Below are 19,808 nucleotides of genomic sequence, written 5' to 3' on the forward strand. Positions count from 1 at the left end.
ACTGCCTGGGACGCTGCTCCCCGCGCCGCCCAAACCCAGCGCTTGCTCTCCGCCCGCTTCTGTCTCTGCGCTTCTTTCCCTTTCCTGGCCAGCAGGGGGCCCTGGACCCCAGAGACGGCAGGCGGAGGGTCCAGGCCCCAGGCGTTTGAGCCGGTTCTGGGAGGAGGGGTAAAGGAAAGGGGCTCCCTGAAGTGGGGAGAGGCCTGGGTCCATGGGAACCCCACTCTGCCAATGGTATGAAGAAGGGGTTGTGCCACTGCTGGAACTATGGTGGCCGCTGCCTGGTACTGGTGGAGAAAAGGCCCCACAGAGGCAGGAGGGTGGTGGGAAGGAGGGATCCCCACTCCAAGTCCAAGACACCCTGTGGTATTGCGGAAAGTAATCCTGGTGCGTGGCTCGGCTCAGATCGCCGGCACTGACCCTCAGGGGCTCTTTGTATGGGCTATCTTGTCCCAGGTGACTTTTCAGGGTCCAGCCAGGGGAAGAGGTCGGGGCGGGAGCCTGAGCCGCTTGTGGGCTCCCCAGGGGTGGGTATCAGAGCGACTGTGCCACAATTCATGGGGAGGGGGGTGTTAATTAGGTGGGAGATGTGCCTGGCTTTACGGACTAGCAAGTCTCCCCTCCCTGATCCCCAAGGCCTGGGGTCTTTGCTCTCCTGACCTCTTCCACCAGAGCAGCACGAGGAAAGGGAGGAGTTAGCAGAAGACACCGCTCAGGGGCTAGAATCAAAGGTCCCTCTTCCCGCCGCCCGGGTCTCCTGGGTAGCCCTGGTCCGTGGAGAAGCAGACGTCAATCAGCCAGGCCACATAACTTAGGGAGGTCTGAGCCTGGTTTTTCCATCTGTAAAATGAAGTCACCATCCCTCCTTAGCCTCCTGGGGTGAGAAAGCAGCGGGGTGGTATGTGGGCTTACACTGCCCTCTGGTGGCTACATCCAGAGTTGCCGAGTGCTAGTGCCGTGACCTAGAGGACCCAGTCAACTGGGGAGTCTGCAGGGTTCCCAACTTCATCCTCCTCTTCCTCCTCCCCGCCCCCTTCTTCTTTTCCCTCCCCCCCCCCTTTTTTTGATACTGGCGATTGAACCCACTTAACTGTACAACCCACTGCTACATTCCCAGCCATTTTTATTTTTAATTTTGAGATCGAGTCTCTAACTTACTGAGGGTGGCCTCAAACTTGCGATCCTCCTGCCTCAACCTCCCTAGCTACTGGATCACAGGCATGCACCATAGCTCCTGGCTCCACTTCTTTGTTCCTCATCCTAGACTTCCCAGGGCCTCAGGTCTGCTTCTTCATGGACCAGAAACAATTCATCTCAGCAAATGTCTATTCAGCAGGAATTTAACAAACTCCTGCTGCATGCCCTAGTCTGTGCTTGGTGTTGGGCTGCAGAAATGTCCAGTGCACACAGAGACTGTCCAAAGGCTCATGTCCTTCAACCTCACTGTCCACAGCAAACTCTAGGATGGTGTCTCATTCAAATTTTTTTTTTTTTTAAACAAGAAGTTTATTTAAACAACAAGATGCTTGACTTGAAGGGAAAACTATCTAGGAATCTTTTTTTTAAGAGTAATTTACCCCTACTTAAAGACAGATTGCCCTACATGTAACAGCTACATACAAAAAAGTTATAAAATTGTCCTTGGTTTTACAATGATAAATGAAAAACATTAAAATTCTCCAATCGAACAAGGTATGCAAGGATTTTTATGTTGTTCAGGTTTTTTTTTTTTTTTTTTTTTTTGTTTTTTGTTAAAACAGTGTGAGCAAAATAACTTACTGGAATATAAAGATAAGAGCTGAATGAGCATGCCACTAATGGAGAAAGGGGATAATTTCACAGAACCAGTATTTTTCCCCATCCCATCTCCATTTGATGTCAATCAAAACATATCATTGGCCATTTAGTTAAAAAAAAATGCAATATGCTTGTGCACATACACCAGTTACTTTATGTACAATAAAGGAATGGAGAAGGGGAAAATGAAAGAATAGAGAAAACTATACTGTAGTAGTCAGGATGTGGTGGAACCAAATTGCAGTTTTCTAATTAAGAATGTATTCTTGGTCTGTAGGAACAGAGTTCTGAAGTAAAGTAGCAGGTTCCCTTTTTAGTAGACACCTCCTGTCTGCTGCTGGAACACATCAATTGTATCTTCATCCTCCATTTCCAACTGTGCAGGTGTGTCTGTTTCATTAATTGGCTGCCCATCAAATCGGAATCTGATCTGCCTCATCGACAAACCCTGTCGTTCACAATAGGTTTTCATTAGTTTACTAAGTGGTGTATGCCTCTTAATCTTAAACTGCACCACAGAACCATCCTGCCCCGCCACCTTCAAGTTAATATGATCGTTGTTCTCAGTCTTGACTCCTTCCTTGGGCTTTTCGTCGGCCATGGCGAGCGCCGGAGTTTCCTCAGCTGCCGCTTCACAAAAGAGGTACCAGGTCCGCACCGAACCTCATTCAAATTTTTCACTGACAAAAAAAAAAAAAAAAAAAAAAAAAAAAAAAAACCACAGAAACAGGAGCATACTGAGCACTGAGTAGCCTGGATTTGGTCATGAGCTTCCTCCATTCCCAGAATCGTTCCTGGGATCGGGGTTCCTTCTTCTGCATCAATTTTCTCTTCCCTGGCAGAACATTCTCATCAGCACATACATATATTGTCAGGCCTCCTATCTTTCTTTGGTTATTTTTTGGTGCTGGGGATGGAACCGAGGGCCTTGTACATGCTAGGCAAGCGCTCTACCCCTGAGCTACGCCCCAGCCCTCTCCCATCTTTAAAACTCCTTCTGTAGCTGGGAGCGTAGCTCAGTAGTAATGCACTTACTCGGTGTGCATGTGCTGGAGGCCCTGGTTCCATCCCAGCACCACAAAACAGAAACAAAAGAACAAAAATAGACCTCCTCTTGTGCCCATGTCCTCTTTTAGCTACTACTTTTTTTTCACCTGTTGTTTGTTGCACAGTTCTTTGCTGGAGTTTTCTGCAGTCTCTGTCTTCACTTTGTCACCTTACATTATCTCCTCAACCCTTTTTGGTCTCTCTTGCTGAGGCATGCCTGCAATCCCAGTGACTAAGGAGGCCGAGGCAGGAGGACTGCAAGTTCAAAGCCAGCTTCAGCAACTGAGCGAGGCCCTAAGCAACTTAGCGAGGCCCTAAGCAACTTAGCAAGACTCTGTCTCAAAATAAAAAGTAAAAAGAGCTGGGGATGTGGCTCAGTGATAGAGCACCATAGGTTCAATCCCCTGTAACACACACACACACACACACACACACACACACACACACACACACACGTTCTTTGTGTAAAGAACAAGGAAGAGTCACCAGAAAATTTTCTCTCCCTCTGCCCAAATGCACACAGAAGAAAGACCATATGAATACACAGCTGGTGATGTCTGACCACCGAGGTAAGAGGCCTATCAGAAACCAACCTTGCTGGCACCTTGATCTTGGACTTCTGATCTCCAGAACTGAAAGAAAATAAATTTCTGTCATTTAAATCACCAGTCTGTGGAATCTTGTGATGCCTGTGTGAGCCGATGGATATGCCCACTATGAGCTTTGGCACTTGGGGACTTGTAGGGAGCTCATGTTTGTTGAGCACTAGCTCTGGGCCAGGCATTTCACTTGGCAAATTAAATTTATTGAGTTGAATTATTGGTCTCATTTTATAGAGGGGCAAGCTGTTATGAGGCCAAGGCAGTGTTCAAATCCAGACCTGCGTGTCCTCAAATGCTGGCCTTTCCATGGTAACATATAAGCATTGCTGGTCAGAAACGGGAGCATTCAAAAATGAAAAAGATCGAGGGGGTGGGTTGAGAAAAGAACCTGATAAATTGGTTATCATCAAGATTTAAAACTTCTGGTTATCAAAAAAAATGTCATCGAGAAAATAAATAGGCAAGCCATGGTGTGATCATCTTAGAAATCATTCTAAAACTTAGCGGTTTAAAAGAGCACTAGTCATTATCATCTCTCATGGCTTCTGCAGATCAGAAATTTGGGAGTGTCAGGCTGGGGATATGGCTCAGTTGGTAGAGTGCTTGCCTTGCAAGCACAAGGCCCTGGGTTCAATCCCCAGCACCGCAAAAAAAAAAAAAAAAAAAAAAAAGGGAAGAAATTTGGGGGTGTCTTGGATGGGTTGTTCTGGCTTAGGGTGTCTCCTGAGGTTGCCATCAGTTGTTGGCTGCAGTCAGCTGTGACCCTTAAAGGTGTGCCTGGGCTGGAGGACCTATTTCAAGGTGACCTCCTCACGTGGCTGGTGTGTTGGTTTCTCTTGACTCAGTTTCTTCACTTCAGAAGTCGTTCCCACCTGGGTGCTGGGGTGCATGCCTGTCATCCCAGTGGCTCTGGAGGCTGAGCGGGAGGATCGTGAGTTCAAAGCCAGCCTTAGCAATTTAGCGAGGCCCTAAGCAACTTAGGGAGACTGTCCCAAAATAAAAAATAAAAAGGACTGGGGAAAAATTTAAAGTTTAGTGGTTAAGCACCCCTGGGTTCAATCCCTGGTACAAAAAAAAAAAAAAAAAAAAACCCAAAAAACAAAAAAACCCAGTCTTTCCTATCGTCTTCTATTGCTCCCACAGCTTGGTCCTGCCTTCATATAAGCATGCGCACCAGCCGGCAAAAGCACTGTGGGCTGTCTTGGAGGCTGGCTGCCACAGGGATTAGGAGAAAATACTTGCCTATGTGTTGAAAATACATCAAGAACTCTTACAGCTTGATCAGAAGAAGGCAAACAACTTCCCTTCTCCCCAAATGGACTGAAACAAACACTTCCACCAAAGAATATGCACAAATTCCAAAAATCATTAAGTATCAAGGAAATGTAAAATAAACCCACAAAGATACACCACTCCTAACCACTAGATTGGCTAACACGGATACGTTTAGTGGGGCCCAGGTGCAGCTCAGTGGTAGAGCACTCGCTCAGCATGTGTGAAGCCCAGGGCTCCATCCCCAGCATCGCAAACAAACAAACAAATAAACAAATAAATATATAAATAAAATTAGTGACACTGCCTTTTGATGAGGATGTGGAGTTAAAGCAAGTGGAGGGTTAGGGTCGTCGCTCAGTGGTAGAGTGCTTGCCTAGCACTTGTGAGGCACTGGGTTCGATCCTCAGCACCACATACAAATAAATACATCAAATAAAGTACTGGCTCCCTCTTTAACTAAAAATATTTTTTAAAAAAACTAGTGGAACTCTCATTGCTGGGAAAATCATCTGGCAGGTTTTTTGTTTTTTTGTTTTTGTTTTTTTTGGTACAAGAGATTGAACCCAGGGCAGTTAACCACTAACCACTGAACCACATCCCCAGCTTTTTTTTTTAATATATTTTATTTAGAAACAGGGTCTCACTGCACAGCTTAGGGTCTCACTAAGTTGCTGAGGCTGGCTCTGAATTTGTGATCCTCCCGCCTCAGCCTCCGGAGCTGCTGGGATTACAGGTGTGCTCACCATGCCTGGCTTCTGGTCAGTTTTTGAGACAATTAAATATAGGTCTGTTCTGTGACCCAGCAATTTCACTCCTACGTACTGATTCCAGAGAAGTAAAAATATATGTCCATTAAAAGACCTGTATAAGAATATTCACAGGGGGCTAGGGTTGTGTCTCAATGGTAGAGCGCTCGCCTAGCACGTGTGAGGCCCTGGGTTCAATCCTCAGCACTGCATATAAATAAATAAAATAAAAGTCCATTGACAACTAAAAAAATATAAAAAAAAATTCACAGTAGCTTTAATCATAATAGTTTCAACCTAGAAACAACCCAGGTACTCATGGATAGGAGAATGGACTGACTGCTTTCTACATATGATAGGGCAGTAGTCAGCAATATGAAGGAAGGAATTTCTGATACGTTCAAAAATATGTCAAGCTCAAAAATATGATATTGAATGAAAGAAGCCAGACACACAAAAAATCACATGGCATGATTTTGTTTATTTCATGTAGAGGAAAAAAAACCAGATCAGTCCCAGCTTCTTGGGATAGGGATTGACTGGAAAGAGTTAAGAAGGAACTTTCTAGGCTGATGGAAATAGTTTGTCTTTGATTTGCATTCAATCAAAACTGATTACAGATTAAATGGTTCCTTTAAGATCTGAGCATTTCACTGTATGTAAATTTTCCTTCTTTCCTTCCTTCCTTCCTTCCTTCCTTCCTTCCTTCCTTCCTTCCTTCCTTCCTTCCTTCCTTCCTTCCTCTCTTTCTTTTCTTTTTTGATACTGGGAATTGATCCTAGGGACGCTTTATCACTGAGTCACATCTTAAACACTTTTTAAAAAATATTTTTGAGACAGGGCCTTGCTAAATTGCTGAGGCTGGTCTTGAACTCTCGATCCTCCAGTCTCATCCTCTCAGGTGAGTGGGATTACAGGTGTGCGCCACCAAGCCTGACTCCCTGCATGTAAACTTTACCTTGATTTAAAAAATAGCAAGGATTTTGATTATCTGCACTTGTGAGCTGTGTGGATGAAGTAAGGTGATGCGAAATGACTAAACTGTGTGCAGAGGTGATTCCAGTGCAAATCACACACAGGGGCCTCCATCTAGTCTTTGTCCAGAGATCTGATTAACTGCAGGCTGAAAAGATTAGAAAAAAATCATGTTTGTACTGAACATTAGACTTTTGTCCCTTGTCATTGTTTCTTAAACAATATATCATAACAGCGACTTATACGGCATTTACATTGTATTAGTTTCTATTTATTTAGGTACTGGGGATTGAACCCAGGGATGTTTTACCACTGAGCTACATCTCCAGACTTTTTAATTTTGAGACAAGGTCAGTCTCCAGTTGCTTAAGACCTCACTAAATATCTGACGCTGGCCTCAAATTTGTGATTCTCTTCCCTCAGCCTCCTAAATCAATGGGATTTCAGGTGTGTATCATTGCACCTCGCTGTTTAGGTTTTATAAATAATTTAGAGATGACTTAAAGCATGTGGGAATGCTCAAAGGTTATCTGCAAATACTACTTATGCCTTTTTTTTTTTTTTTGACCAGGGATTGAACCCAGGAGCACTTAACCACTGAATCACAACGCCAACTTTTTATTTTGAGAGAGGGTCTTGCTAAGTTGCTGAGGCTGGCTTTGAACCTGTAATCCTCCTGCCTCAGCCTCACCAGCCACTGGGATTACAGTTGTGTGCCACTGTGCCTGGCATTACATATGCCCTTTTATCTGAGGCTTTTGGTCTCTGTGGTGGTTCCTGGAATCCCCCAAGATAGCAAGGGACAACTGTATACACACATTGATGATTGTAGCCCCTTGCAATAACTATGTGACTTCTACCTTTGCCTCTCAATGTCGATATTTAGCCAGAGTTTCCCTGTTGAAACTTAAGTCAGATCATGTCACCCTGGGATGAAAAGCTGCCCACTGCCTTGGGCAGGTTCAGCCCATGGGGCCCTGCGGCTCCCTTCCTGACCCATCTAGCAATCCCCTTTGCTCATCTCATTTTAGCCACTTGGGCCTCCTATGGCCTCAGGTCTGCATTTGCTGTAGCCTCTTAGCCTCCCATGCTCCCTCCTGCCCTCAGCTCAGGACTCAGATGTCTCCTTCTCCTTAGCTGATGGCCCTTTTTCAACCTGCAATTCCCCCTCTCCCCAATTTGGCCTCCTTTTCATACTCCGGTCATAACCAGTGTGCTCTGTGTTTTACTTCCTTGTTTCTTGCTGGTAGCTCCCCCTCGCAAATAGGCCTAAGAGCAGAGATCTTGTCCTCTTTTATCCATTGACGTGTGTCAAACACTGGACACAGTGTCTGGCATCAGGGGCTTAATCAATGTGTGTTGGAGGAATGAATAATGATTGGAAGGCAATTTAGAGGAATAAGAAGAAATAAGACTAAAGAAGACACAAAGCCAACAAAAGTTACCAAAGATTCTACCCATAAGAAAAGACAAGGTGATCTCAGATGCCCCATTATTTTCTTCAAGGACCCTGGCCTCACAAGCCACTTTCAACAACTTGGCAGAAGTGCCCTCAGGGTCCAGATGCAGGAGAGGAGGGGAAGGTGGAGTGGGGACCAGGTGGACAGGGGTTGGCAGGGGTCCAAGTTTGACTGGGGTATCATTTCTTTATTAATTCCCTGCTAATGCAGGGGCTGGATTCAGAGCCAACATAATTAGATAGGACTGCACTTTGATAAGTGGGCAGATGAATCCCTGTGTGCGAGGGATGTGGGGATAAAGAGGTGAATTGCCCGGGGCTCCGTCACCAAAGAGAAATGAGAAGCCCTGGCTCCTGGGGAGGAAGGCTCTTGTGTCAGGCAGGGAGGGGGATCTGAGTGGGCTGCGTAGACTGACATCCCAGGTGTGGGCTGAGATGGAAAATATTATGTGATTAATGATTTTCTCCAACTTCTCAGAGAGTAGGTACTTTCTGGTATTTACATTCATAGCTCCCTATTTGTATGCTTCAGAGAACTTACTGAAATCTGTAATTAGCTTTCTTTTTTCTTGTTTATCAGACTCCAAATTCTGGGAGAGCAAAGATCTAGTTTCTCTCTTCCCTGCTCTAACTAGTCTAGCACAGTGCATGACACATGGAGTGGGCATTTAGTACCCATGTTTCCGGGAAAATATTCTGATGCCAGTGTTTCCTGTTGGGGCACTGGTGGGTGGGGAACTGATCCCTCCTGGGTTGTCTTTCTGTTTTCAGGCTGTTGTGGTTTGGATGTGAGATGTTCCCCAAAAGCTCACAGGTGCAAGAAGGTTCAGAGGAGAAATAATTGGGTTACTAGAGCCTTAACACTATTAGTGAATTAATCCCCTGAGAGGGATTAACTGAGTGGAAACCTGAAGGTGGGTAAAGTGTGGCTGGAGGAGGTGGGCATTGGAGGCATGGGTTTGGGGTATACATATTTTATATTTAGTGAGTGGAGTCTCTCTCTGCTTTCTGATCATCATGTGAGCCACCTCCCTCCACCACACTCTTCTGCCATGATGTTCTGTCTCACTGGAGCCCCAAGGAATGGGGCTGTCCTTCCATGCACTGATAGTTCTGAAACTGTGAGCCCCCAAATAAACTCCTCCTCCTCTACAATTGTTCTGGTCAGAACTGTTTAGTCACAGCAGTGAAAAAGCTGACTAAAACACAGGCTGTCCTGGAAACTTGGCCCTAAAGACACCAGAAGCCCCTGTCCTAGGCGCAGAACTTCAGCAACAGCCCTTGTCTGGAGCTTGGGCTCAGCGTGCTGGCTGTGGGAAGTGGACTCCTGGCATTCCTCAGCTTAGATAGGAGTATGGGTGTGAGGGTGGACCAGGGATGGAATAACACATCTGGATCCAGGGCAAAGAGGGTGGGCTGGGTGTGTGAGTGCGAATACCCCCATAATCTGAGAAGAGAGATAAATCCTCACCTCGGAAAACAGCAGACCAGTTTAGGAGACCAACATTTGAGAAATAATTAAAAGAAAATGTCAACAGAGCCTAGTGATTGATTTGGTGTTGAGAAGGAAAAATGGGACCACCAAGAATGATCCCAAGACTTGAAAAGAACCTGCAATAGCCATTTCTTTTTACCCTGTAGGTTCCTTCGAGCTAACTGCACAGGAATAGCCAAAGATCTTCTTAGTCCTCTCCACCGCCCCAAGTTCATTACTGACTTAAGGCGACTTTTGGTTCAGCGCTGTGCTCGCAGGGACACGGTCCTGGAGCTGAATGGGCGCAAGTCTGGTCTTGAAGACGAACATCAATCAGTAGAGGCCACCGGGTAAGGGATGCTCTGGGACCCCGGGCGGGGTTGGAGAAGCTGCCACAGCGAGACATTTAAGCGGGATCTCCCCAGCAGAACAGGTGGTCAGGAAGGCAAGGGGTGAGTGAAGAGAATAAGGGTTGGGGGTACAGAACGAGGGAGCGCAGATGTCGAGTGGCAAACAAGGGGGAGTGAGCGAGGGGATCAGTGTGTGACGCGCCAGGTGGGGGGTAGCACGTTGAAATTGGTACTGGAGTTTGAATTTATAGCCCAGTCAACCCGGGAAGATGTGATACCTACTTCGCTAACTCACTCAGGTCTCCCCGGCCTGTACTTACAACGTTGAGTTGGCTGCTGCCACACCAGGGAGGGCAGCCGGCAGCTCTGGTGGTGAAAGCGAGGGGAGGGGGCTCGCCTAACAGGGACCCGCAAGTCCGGGTACCCTAGTCTTTGCGAAGCGGCGGCTTTGGGCGAAACCATTCTGCGGAGATGGAAAGGGGAGGAGAAATCCTTCACTATGAACCCGAACCAGCGGAATCCGCTGGACGCACAGCCAACTCCTTTCCTTTCTCTTCCTCTATGTGTTCTCTCTATTTCTCCACCACGTGTTCCTTTCCTGCTAGATCCTGAGTCCCGGGCACCACTAGTTGCTCCTTGGCTACCCCCTTCTCCACTCGTGGTACGGCCCGGGGGCGCCCGCTCCGGGCACAGGTTATAAAGGCTCCGCTGCGGCAGAGGACTGCGGAGTCAAGATGCGCCCTAAAGAGCAGGGACAAGGCTGCACTGGGGATGGGCCGGGGTCCGGTTCCGGGCCCGGTTCCGGGGACCCAGCAGCAGTCACCCCTGCGCCCCCGCCGGTAGCCAGTCCTGCTCCAGAGCCGGAGCCCGTCCCCACGCAGGCATCCGGCGCTGGACCGGGAGCAGGTTCCCGAGCAGCCTCGGGATCCCAACCCGGATCTCGCCCGGCTTCCCAGGCTGGAGCCAAGGCGGGAGCCCAGCGCCCGTCTGGCCAATCTGTGCCTGACAACTCGGACGCGCCGTGGACCCGCTTCGTATTCCAAGGGCCCTTTGGTCCCAGGGCTACTGGCCTGGGGACTGGAAAGGCGGCGAGCATCTGGAAGACACCTGCCGCCTACATTGGCAGGCGTCCTGGGGTGTCGGGCCCTGAGCGCGCCGCATTTATTCGAGAGCTGGAGGAAGGTAACCTGGGTCCCTGGGATCCCGGAGCAGGTGGGACTAGGACAGCTCCAGGGAGGAGGGCTCCTGTCGGGCCCGGGCGCCTCGCCCTCTCTGGTACTGTCTCATCCCTCCATCTCTCCTCCGCGATGTCACTTTCTGCGGTGCCTGTCTGGTCGCCTCTTCCTCATCTCTTCTCTTTGTGGTTCTCTGGTTTTTGTCAGTGCGTCAAGTCCAGGGCCAGCGCTCTCCCCCGCCCCCTCTTCGCGCCTGTTGCTGCGGCAGATCTGCGCACTCTCAGTGCCCCCTCCCCGTCTACCGCAGTGCCAGGAGAGAGGCGGGGGCTGTGGAGGGCGCTGCCCGGCGCGCTCTGAGCTTGCGCTGCCCCGCGGGGCTCTGAGGCGACGGAGAGGTGGGCGGGCGGAGCCAGGAGGTTTTGGCCGCCTGGGTCCTGGTTGCGCCTTCCTCTGCTGGGGGAGTGGGCGGGGCTTTGGGCTTCTGCCTCTTTCTTCTCTCCCATCCTCTTCTGGGCTGGGGCAGCCCTCTGCGTTGGTTCTAGAGGCTTGGGTGCCCCCTGAATCGGTACTGGACGAGTCTCTTCGTCCTCTCCTCTGCACACGCAACAGGTGTGGGGTGGGCGACTGCGTACTTTTATGACCCACGAGGCTCTGGTGAGCTGGCTAAGTCTCTTGCTGGGTAAGGGGTGATGAGTCAGTCAGCTGCTGTGCTTCCACTAGCTTCCTCCATTCTCCCAAGTGCCAGGGACCCAGGTGTCCTGACAACCCAGTTCCCGAACCCGGAGAAAAGTGATCCCCTCACTGCACTCACACTCCCCAAAGGAAAAAGGAGAGAGAGAGAGAGAGAGAGAGAGAGAGAGAGAGAGAGAGAGAGAGAGAGAGAGAGAGAGAGAGAAGCATTCTAGTGGGTCGTGGAAGCAGCAAGGGAAGTCCTGAGTACCAGGTGTGGGGAGGATGTTGGGGGCAGGAAGGGAGCTCCATCTTCTCACTCCATGACCCTTGGTAAGGGAATCAGTGGGCTGTGGATGGCATATGCTACTTTCCTTTTCTGACCTGGTGGGGCTTTTCTCCCCCCACACCTTCTGCAGCTCTCTGTCCTAACCCACCTCCAGTCAAGAAGATCACCCAAGAAGACATCAAAGTGATGTTATATTTGCTGGAGGAGGTGGGTATCACTTTCCCCACCCGAACCAGCTCCAGACCTTAGCCTGGTGCCCATTTTAATTCTACCCCATTCATGGTATGGGTTTGGGTCTTGTCTGTTTCCTGCCTGGCTACCTCTTTGGGGCCCAAGCTGAGGGTCCCTCTTCTGGAAGGCGTGTAGGTGGGGCCTCTTTTCTCCATAAGGGGAAACTGAGTCAGGCCCCAGGGGAGTTAACAGTACTCTCTGGTTGGGTACCTGGAGAACTAGGGAATGGGAAGGGTTTCTCCTAGTGGCCAGCCTCCTGATGATCCCTTTGTACCCCTAGCTTCTTCCAACTCTGGGAGGGCCCAGAAACTTGGAAGATATATTCTATGGGTGGTGGTTCCTCTGCAGAGAGAGCGGGACCTGAATACAGCAGCTCGCATCGGCCAGTCCCTGGTGAAACAGAACAGTGTTTTGATGGAGGAGAATAGCAAGCTGGAAGCCATGCTGGGCTCAGCCAGGGAGGAGGTAACTGGCAGGGGAGGAGAGGGTAGGGGTCTGTCTACACCCTTCTCATGTCAGCACCTGCTGCTGTATGCCTGTCTACTCCCTGACCCGTGTGGCTCCTCTCCTGCCAGATTTTACACCTCAGACATCAGGTGAACTTGCGGGATGACCTCCTTCAGCTCTACTCAGACTCTGATGATGAGGATGAGGATGAAGATGAAGAAGAGGAGGAGGAAGAGGAGGAAGAGGAAGAGGAGGAGGAAGAGGAGGAACCAGAGGAACATGAAGGACAGGAAGATCGACAGCATGACCATCCCTATGATGCCCGCAAGCCGTGAGTGTCTTGCCCTCGCACCTGGGAGTTCCCTTCTCTGAGCCTCTTTGTGCATTTGTAAAGGGGCTCTCAGGCAGTGTGCCTGCTAGCAGGGTTGCTGACTCATGAGACAACACTCTTAGCCCTGGTGTGTAAAGCCCTTGGTGAGATGGAAACTGGGAGCCCCACTCCCTTGTGCCCTGACTCTCATTGCTTCTTCCCCAGGACCCCTCAGGAGGAGTCGCTGCACCACTGCCCACAGCTGGAAGCCCTGCAGCAGAAGCTGAGGATGCTGGAGGAGGAGAACGACCAGCTGAGAGAGGAGGTGAAGACCTGGGAGGAGGGCACACCCCGGGCAGTGGGTGATGATGGCCCTGCCCCTTCCTCTCTCCCTCTCTCCAGGCCTCTCAGCTGGACACCCTGGAGGATGAGGAGCAGATGCTCATTCTGGAATGTGTGGAGCAGTTTTGTACGTGATGTTGTAACTCGGGTAGGGGGCTGTCTTAAGAAGTGGAGGGAGGAAGGCTGGGATTTGGAATACGGAGTATGGAGTTCAAATCCCGGTTCTGGGACTTCCTAGCTGTGTACGCTTGGACAAGTTCCTTGATCTCTCAGAACCTTCATCTTTAGAATGGGGATTAATGATCCCCCACTACCAGGCTGATCTCCCCAGAGTTTGTGAAAAATCAAGAGAGTTGATGAATGCTTTGTGCAAATTGTAAAGAATATGCCAAAGTCACAGGGCTCCTGAAGCCTGTTTCCTTTGTCATTTAGGGGAGCAGGGAGGGAGCTGGGAGCTGACCTAGGGCTGAGCTAGTTCAGCATCATGTGTGGGTGAGGGGCCACGCTGGGGTCATCCTAGATGCCATGTTTATGCAGATGAGCAGGCCCAGTGTTTGCTCCCAAGGAGCTCAAGATGTAAGAACAATGCCTGAGCTCATGCTGTCCTCTCACCCCAAGCCTGGCCTTCCTTCTCCCTGGGTTTCACAGCTTCCTGAGAGTGGCTCCTCAGGTTCCCAAGTTCTGTTGCTTCTACCTTCTAGGAAGGGCTCAAGTCTCTTTCCTCCTCTTGATTCTGGCTACATCTAGCCCAGGACACTCCCGCCCTTCCGCATCTAGCCCAAATGAGTTTTCTTCAATTCCAGGGATTGAACCCAGGGGTGCTTAACCATCGAACCTCTTTGTTATTATTATTATTATTAATATTAACTTTCAGACAGAGTCTTGCTAAGTTGCTTAGGGCCTCCTTAAATTGTTGAGGCTGGCTTTGAACTTGCAATCCTTCTGCCTCAGTCTCCCCAGCTGCTGGGATTAGAGGCGTGTGGCCCAAATTAGTTTTCTAAAATCTGACCACATCACCTCTCTGTCTAAAACCCCCAAATAACTTCCCATTGACCAAAGGATGACCCCATTGCCCTGAACACACCCCTCCCACTGTCCAACGATTGGCTTGGCCTTTCTACTTTCTGCTTGGACTTGTTTATTCCCTTCTTGGCCTGGTGGAGCCTTACCTGCCCTGTGGTCTCAGCATGGTTCTTTCTTCCCAGAACCATTTTCAGACCTTGCAAGGCTGGGTGGGGTGCACAGCTGTGCCCTCTCCCCATGTGCCCTTGACATTGGTTCTGTTTTAGCCCATATTATGTCTCCCCACTAGACTTGAGCTCCGTGTGGGCTGGGACCAGGTCTTGTTGACCATGTACCCTGGTGTTCCTGTCACATAAACATTTCTTGACAAGACCTGAGGAAAGCCAAACCCTGTGGGACCCCTTGGTCAAGCCCTTAGGACCCCTTGGCCCTCCACGGTAGCTGAGGTTCAGGCACAGACAGGCACAAGGGAGCCGGGCTGACTTGAGCTCCCTCCCCAGCTGAGGCCAGCCAGCAGATGGCTGAGCTGTCAGAGGTGCTGGTGCTCAGACTGGAGAACTATGAACGGCAGCAGAAGGAGATTACCCAGCTGCAGGCCCAGATTGCAAAGCTGCAGCAGCGCTGCCAGTCGGTGAGTTGGGGTGTAGGGATCCCCTCAACCTGTCCAGGCCATGGAATCCTAGCCTTCTTCTCCCTGCCCCCACCTCATGCAGCTCTGGCCTCCACCAGGCCCAACGTCCTTCTCTGTGTGGGTGTCAGAGTTGGTGGAGAAGCCAGAGAAGCACACATTGTGCCTGCTCACTGTCCAAGGAGGGCATGGAGGCCCTTTCACAGACTCTCCCCAGCCACATGACTCCCCTACCTTATACGTCAAGGGCTGCCAAACCCTCCCTGATGTACCTGGTGGAGTGGGGTGGGGTGCGTGTGCCTGGAGTGGGAGGCCTTGGTGGGGCTCACGGGCTCTGGGTTCTTACAGTATGGGGCTGAGACTGAGAAGCTGCAGCATCAGCTGGCCTCGGAGAAGGGAGTCCACGTGCACCCCCAGGAAGAGGTGAGGTGCCCCACACTCCCACCTCCCCTTGAGAGACACTGTCCCAAAGTGGGGACCTGAGGCCTTGGCAGTTGCCTGACTCTCCCAAAAGGACCAACAGCTTTCAGGCAGGGCTGGGTCTTGTCCCTTTTTGCTCCTTCCCCTGTCTGACCCAACTGGCAGGTCCCTTGAGGTCTGGATGGAGCGGGGTGCAAGGACCTGCCCAGGGTGACCCTGCATGCTGTTATTCGGGTCTGGAACTCGGACCTCTTGCTTCTCTGCCTGGGGCAAGGCTGGCAAGAGTGCTGGGCTAGACACATCTGGGTCCCAGCAGAGCTTCTGGGTGGGCTCTCAGCTGCAGGACCTGCGGGAGAAGTATGCGGATTGCGGAGGCGTACTGTTCGAGTGCCCGGCGGAGGTGAAGACCCTCCGCCAACACCCTGCGGCACCCCCTGGCTCTGTCACCCACTATACATACAGTGTGCCTCTGGTAAGGACTCTCCTTAGCTGCCCTCCATTTTCCCTCCATATGCCCTGTGTCTCTGCTCTCAGTCCCTTTCTGTGTCTGAGTGTGGATAGGGATACTGGGGGTTGTCCTCTGCCAACATCTCCCGTCTCCACCATAGGAGGCAATTCCAAGTCTCCCAGAGACCCTGGCTGAGGAGCTCAGAACGTCTCTAAGGAGGATCATCTCGGACCCTGCGTATTTTATGGAAAGGTGTGTTGCTGGGACCCCAGACCCTGGCCGGGCCACGCTTGCCCTGGTTCACTGAGCTTTCCCTGAGCCTGCATGCTCTGCCCTGGCGTGCTTTCTACAGTGCCCTCCTGCCTCCCTGTGCCACCCAGCCTCCTCCTCTGTCCACACAGTCTTGGATACATCAATTGTCCCAGGGATTTTTTGGCATGACTGGGCCCCAGGGACTTTGCAGTTTCAGTTTCCATTGCCTCAGTATGCTGAGGGTCCTTTTCTCTGTTAAGGAATTATGGGATGCCTGCAGGGGAGACGTCAAACCTGGGGTAAGCTGGCCATCCCCCATTACCTGCCCTCACCTGCCAGCAGCCAGGTAGCCACCTGCAGCTGCTTCTGCAACCCTATGACTCTAGGCAAGGCCCTGTTCTCTGGGCCCACTGGACTGAGAGTTGTTCTGGAAAGGAGTGGCCCCCTTTTCCTTCAAGTCTTGCCCCCTAGGTGGCTGTCTGATTTAAGGTTGCCCTGAGTGGGGACCAAAGCCTTCCCTTCATCTGACCAGGAACTGAGAGGCAAATGGTCTGGGATAGGACCTTTTGGGACTCAGTCTCTGCTTGGTCCCTTTACCATGAGTCCTTGGGCAAATTACTTGACCTGTCTGAGCCTTTCTACAATGCTCAGATGTTCCTATGGCAACTAGCTGTGGGGTGGGCTGTGAAGGTGAAATATCCCTGCTGATTACTTCCTTGCAGCAGGGTAGGGGATATAGGAGAAGGTAGAGCCAAAGAAGAGTCGGTGGTTTTTCTTCTGGGGCCTTGAAGCTAGTTTTCAGCTCCCCTCTTCCCTGGCTGGGACGGACCTGGGGAGGAACCCTCAGTTTCTGGGTAGGCCAGGATGGGGACAGGAGAGCTCATAGAGGAGTGGGGTGGGCCTGCTGATTGGACTTTGTTCCTCAGCCCCATTGATGGGAGAGTCCAGGGAGAGTGGAGGAGTGGCTGGCGGCATGTGGAACTATATCACTATGTCTCCCTGTGCAGATATGATCCTCGCTACAGGGAGGTGCGAGAGCAGGAGCAGGATTTCGAGGCTGAGCAGGGCCTGCTGCCTGCAGAGAATCTCATGCCACCGGAAGACTTCGAGCCTGCAGAGGAGTTGGTGCCTGAGGAGGAGCTGGGGGCCACGGAGGAGGTGGGGCCAGCTGAGGAAGGACTGACGGAAGAGGCCGAGCTGGTGTCCGAGGAGACTGAGGCTTGGGAGGAGGTGGAGCCTGAGCTGGATGAGGCCACACGGATGAATGTGGTGACCTCAGCCCTGGAGGCCAGTGGCCTCGGCCCTTCTCACCTGGACATGAAGTATGTCCTCCAGCAACTGGCCAACTGGCAAGATGCCCATTATAGGCGGCAGCTGAGGCAGAAGATGCGCCAGAAAAGTGAGTGCTCCCGCGAGGGCCTCCCTGCCACCAGCCGGACAAGCTGCAGATCGTCAAGCCGATGAGAAGTGAGGGTAGGTGAGCCTCCAAGTGCTCACTTACCCCATCCCGGCCCCACCCAGTGTGCTGATTTGCATGGACTTTGCATATCATTTGCATAGGCACCTCAGGTCCCTCTCAAGGGGGACTGTGGCCCTGATGCTCATTTTGTGGAATCTGCTTAGAAGTTCAGCTTTCCACCCACTTTCCTCCTGCAGGCTGGACTGGGGGTCAGGGCTGGGACTGTATTCCCCAGTGCTCCTCAGCTTCCTATCTGCCCACCCCTCCCCATCCTCAACCCCACCCGCTCCATCCCCAAGGCCCCCCAGAGGCCTGCAATAGCAGGCCGAAACAAACATGGGGGCGGGATTGTGCAGTAGTGGCCCAGGCTGCCCACCCAGGACTCGAGGCTGGAGGAGGACAGGGCCAGCCACCCTCCCAGGGCCTGGGAGGAAGAGGGGCCTTCTGGGGCCACCTAGGTCATTGAGATGAAGGCCTCCGCCAGCCAGGGCTATAGTTGGAGAAGTTCCCTGGGTGAGTCTGGAGGTGGGCTGGGATACCTGCAGGGTGGTGGGTGGGTCAGGGTCTCCTCTCCCCAGTTAGAAAGCCCACATTTGGGGAGCTACACCTGCTCAGTGAGGGCCTTCCGGGCCCACCTGTAAGGAGTTCTCAGTGAGATTGATGGTGGCCTATGACACTCAGCACGTCGGGCCCCTGTGTTAGCTCCTTTAATGCTCACACCCCTGTAGGTAGGTGTTACTGTCCCTGTTTGTTAGGCGAGGAAACTGAGAGTCAGAGAACTAAAGTGACTTGTTGAAGGTCATGCAGCTAGGAGTCGCTCTGAGCCCTGTCCCTGCTATGTGCAACGGAGATCTGAGCTCACTTCCACAGCATCTTTCCTGGTCCCACGTTCCCCTCAGATGTGGCTCTGGTGCCCCACCTGTCCTGGTGGGTCAACCCTGTTTGTAACTTGTTGGCGGCAGCCTTCCTTCTATCTAGTCTGCCACCCCTCTGATGGCCCTTTGACCATCAGTGGGCAGAACAGGATTGACCTAGGCAGGGCCACTGTGGAGGGTTGTGCATTTTGTAAACTGATTCATGACTTCTGTGATTGCATAACTCTTCACGGTGGCTTTCTGTTTTCTGATACAGCTGACCAGACCCTACCTGCTGCCCACGCCGGGCTGGTGGTGGTCAGCCCCCCGGTTCACATCCACTCTCCTCTCTCCCGGGCTTTGCTGTTTCCCAGCAGCCTGTAGAGTCCCCTCCTTCTGCTGCCTGGCTGAGTCCCACCCATCCCAGGCCCTCCTTCTACTCTGCTGAAATGCAGTCCCATGTCTGTCACCAGCCTATCAAGCCCTTTTCTGGGACAGGCTGAAGGAACTCCAGCCCTTGTTCTGCAGCTGGTGCAAAAGCTGTGGCTGCTGGGCCTGGATCCTGTGGTGGCCCTGGGGGTAAAGGAAGCCCCGGGGAAGCTGGCCCCCTGCCAGACCCAGCTCTGAGATGGGTGGGACCGAGTTCGGGACAGAGGTTCAGATCCCAAATGCGGGCAGTTGTTGGGAGTACCCTCCTAACAGCATGCTCTTCATTCCTTGACCCCCGAATTAAAGGTGGCCCCCAAGTCCTTGTTGACGTTTAGGGACCTGACTCTTCTTCCGTCCTTCATCCTTTCTTCTCAGTCCTTATTACTGTGTGTAACCAGAAGTGTGCCTGTGTGTGGGTGGGTGAGGGTCCCTCTAGCCAGTGATGTGTCACCCCTGCCCCGCCACCACCTGTGGCAGTGAGTGTCCAGGCTCCCTGCCCCAGGCCCAGTGCCTGCCTCCTGAGGTTCTTCTTTGGTGCCCTTGTTTCTTTGTTCTGGTTGTTCTGCCCTTTCCCGCCCTCCTGCTTGTAGACAGCTGGGGTCTGGGGCTCAGGACCCCATGCGGGCCTGCCCTGCCTCCCACCACGCTTCTCAGTCTCGTTGCTTGTCAGCCTGTGTACGTGCCGGTGCAGGAAATAAAGGACCCGTGTGCTACCTGACCAGCCTCCTGTCATCTTTCTCAGGGAGCCTGGTGTGCGTGCGTGAGCAAAAATGTGGAGAGAGGATGAACTCTAACGCTCAGTGACATGCCAAGGACTTTCAATAAACACAAGGACACACCAGCAACCCCTGTGGCATGGGGGTCTGTGATAAACATTTGTCAGTTGGTGAAATGGAGGCCTACGCAGGTTCAGTGACCTTCCAAGCCAGGGTCTAACAGCTGGTGCTGGGGTTGAACCTAGTCCTTGGAGCCCATGCTGGGGCAGGCCACCTTCCTTGATTCTTTCTGCTCCAGGGATCCTGTCCTTGTGCCCTGGCTTCGGTCTTAGGCTGAGGTCCCCCAGAAGCAGGCCTGGAATAGGGTTTGAGAACCAAATAAGTAGCTTAT

The 19,808-nt window shown here is 51.6% G+C and overlaps 2 protein-coding genes across 5 annotated transcripts; one reads left to right on the forward strand and one right to left on the reverse strand.

Moving 5' to 3' along the window:
• Nucleotides 1-1,577: 1,577 nt before the first annotated feature.
• Nucleotides 1,578-2,454, reverse strand: LOC306656790 (small ubiquitin-related modifier 2-like). Its single transcript, XM_079132314.1, has one exon. The coding sequence runs from the start codon at nucleotides 2,396-2,398 to the stop codon at nucleotides 2,111-2,113; it is 288 nt and encodes a 95-aa protein (XP_078988440.1). The 5' UTR covers nucleotides 2,399-2,454; the 3' UTR covers nucleotides 1,578-2,110.
• Nucleotides 2,455-10,459: 8,005 nt separating this feature from the next.
• On the forward strand, nucleotides 10,460-19,419 carry HAP1 (huntingtin associated protein 1; the record flags this gene model as incomplete). Of its 4 annotated transcripts, XM_079132002.1 has the most annotated exons (12): nucleotides 10,460-10,907; nucleotides 11,989-12,065; nucleotides 12,438-12,554; nucleotides 12,665-12,867; nucleotides 13,072-13,171; nucleotides 13,249-13,315; nucleotides 14,712-14,842; nucleotides 15,188-15,262; nucleotides 15,597-15,731; nucleotides 15,868-15,959; nucleotides 16,220-16,258; nucleotides 16,967-19,419. In XM_079132002.1, 12 exons carry the CDS (start codon nucleotides 10,460-10,462, stop codon nucleotides 17,421-17,423), a joined length of 1,941 nt encoding a protein of 646 aa, XP_078988128.1. In that variant the 3' UTR covers nucleotides 17,424-19,419. The 4 variants fall into 4 exon arrangements, with proteins under 4 accessions (XP_078988128.1, XP_078988129.1, XP_078988130.1 ...); XM_079132003.1 differs by lacking the exon at nucleotides 16,220-16,258; XM_079132004.1 differs by lacking the exon at nucleotides 15,597-15,731.
• Between the last annotated feature and the right edge of the window lie 389 nt (nucleotides 19,420-19,808).

This window comes from Sciurus vulgaris (genome assembly GCF_902686455.1).
Source record: "Sciurus vulgaris genome assembly, chromosome: 3".
Lineage (NCBI taxonomy): Eukaryota > Metazoa > Chordata > Mammalia > Rodentia > Sciuridae > Sciurus > Sciurus vulgaris.

What these genes read in the sequence shown, in the direction of transcription:
- LOC306656790 (XM_079132314.1), bottom strand. Translation starts at nt 2,398, where the DNA reads ATGGCCGACGAAAAGCCCAAGGAAGGAGTCAAGACTGAGAACAACGAT.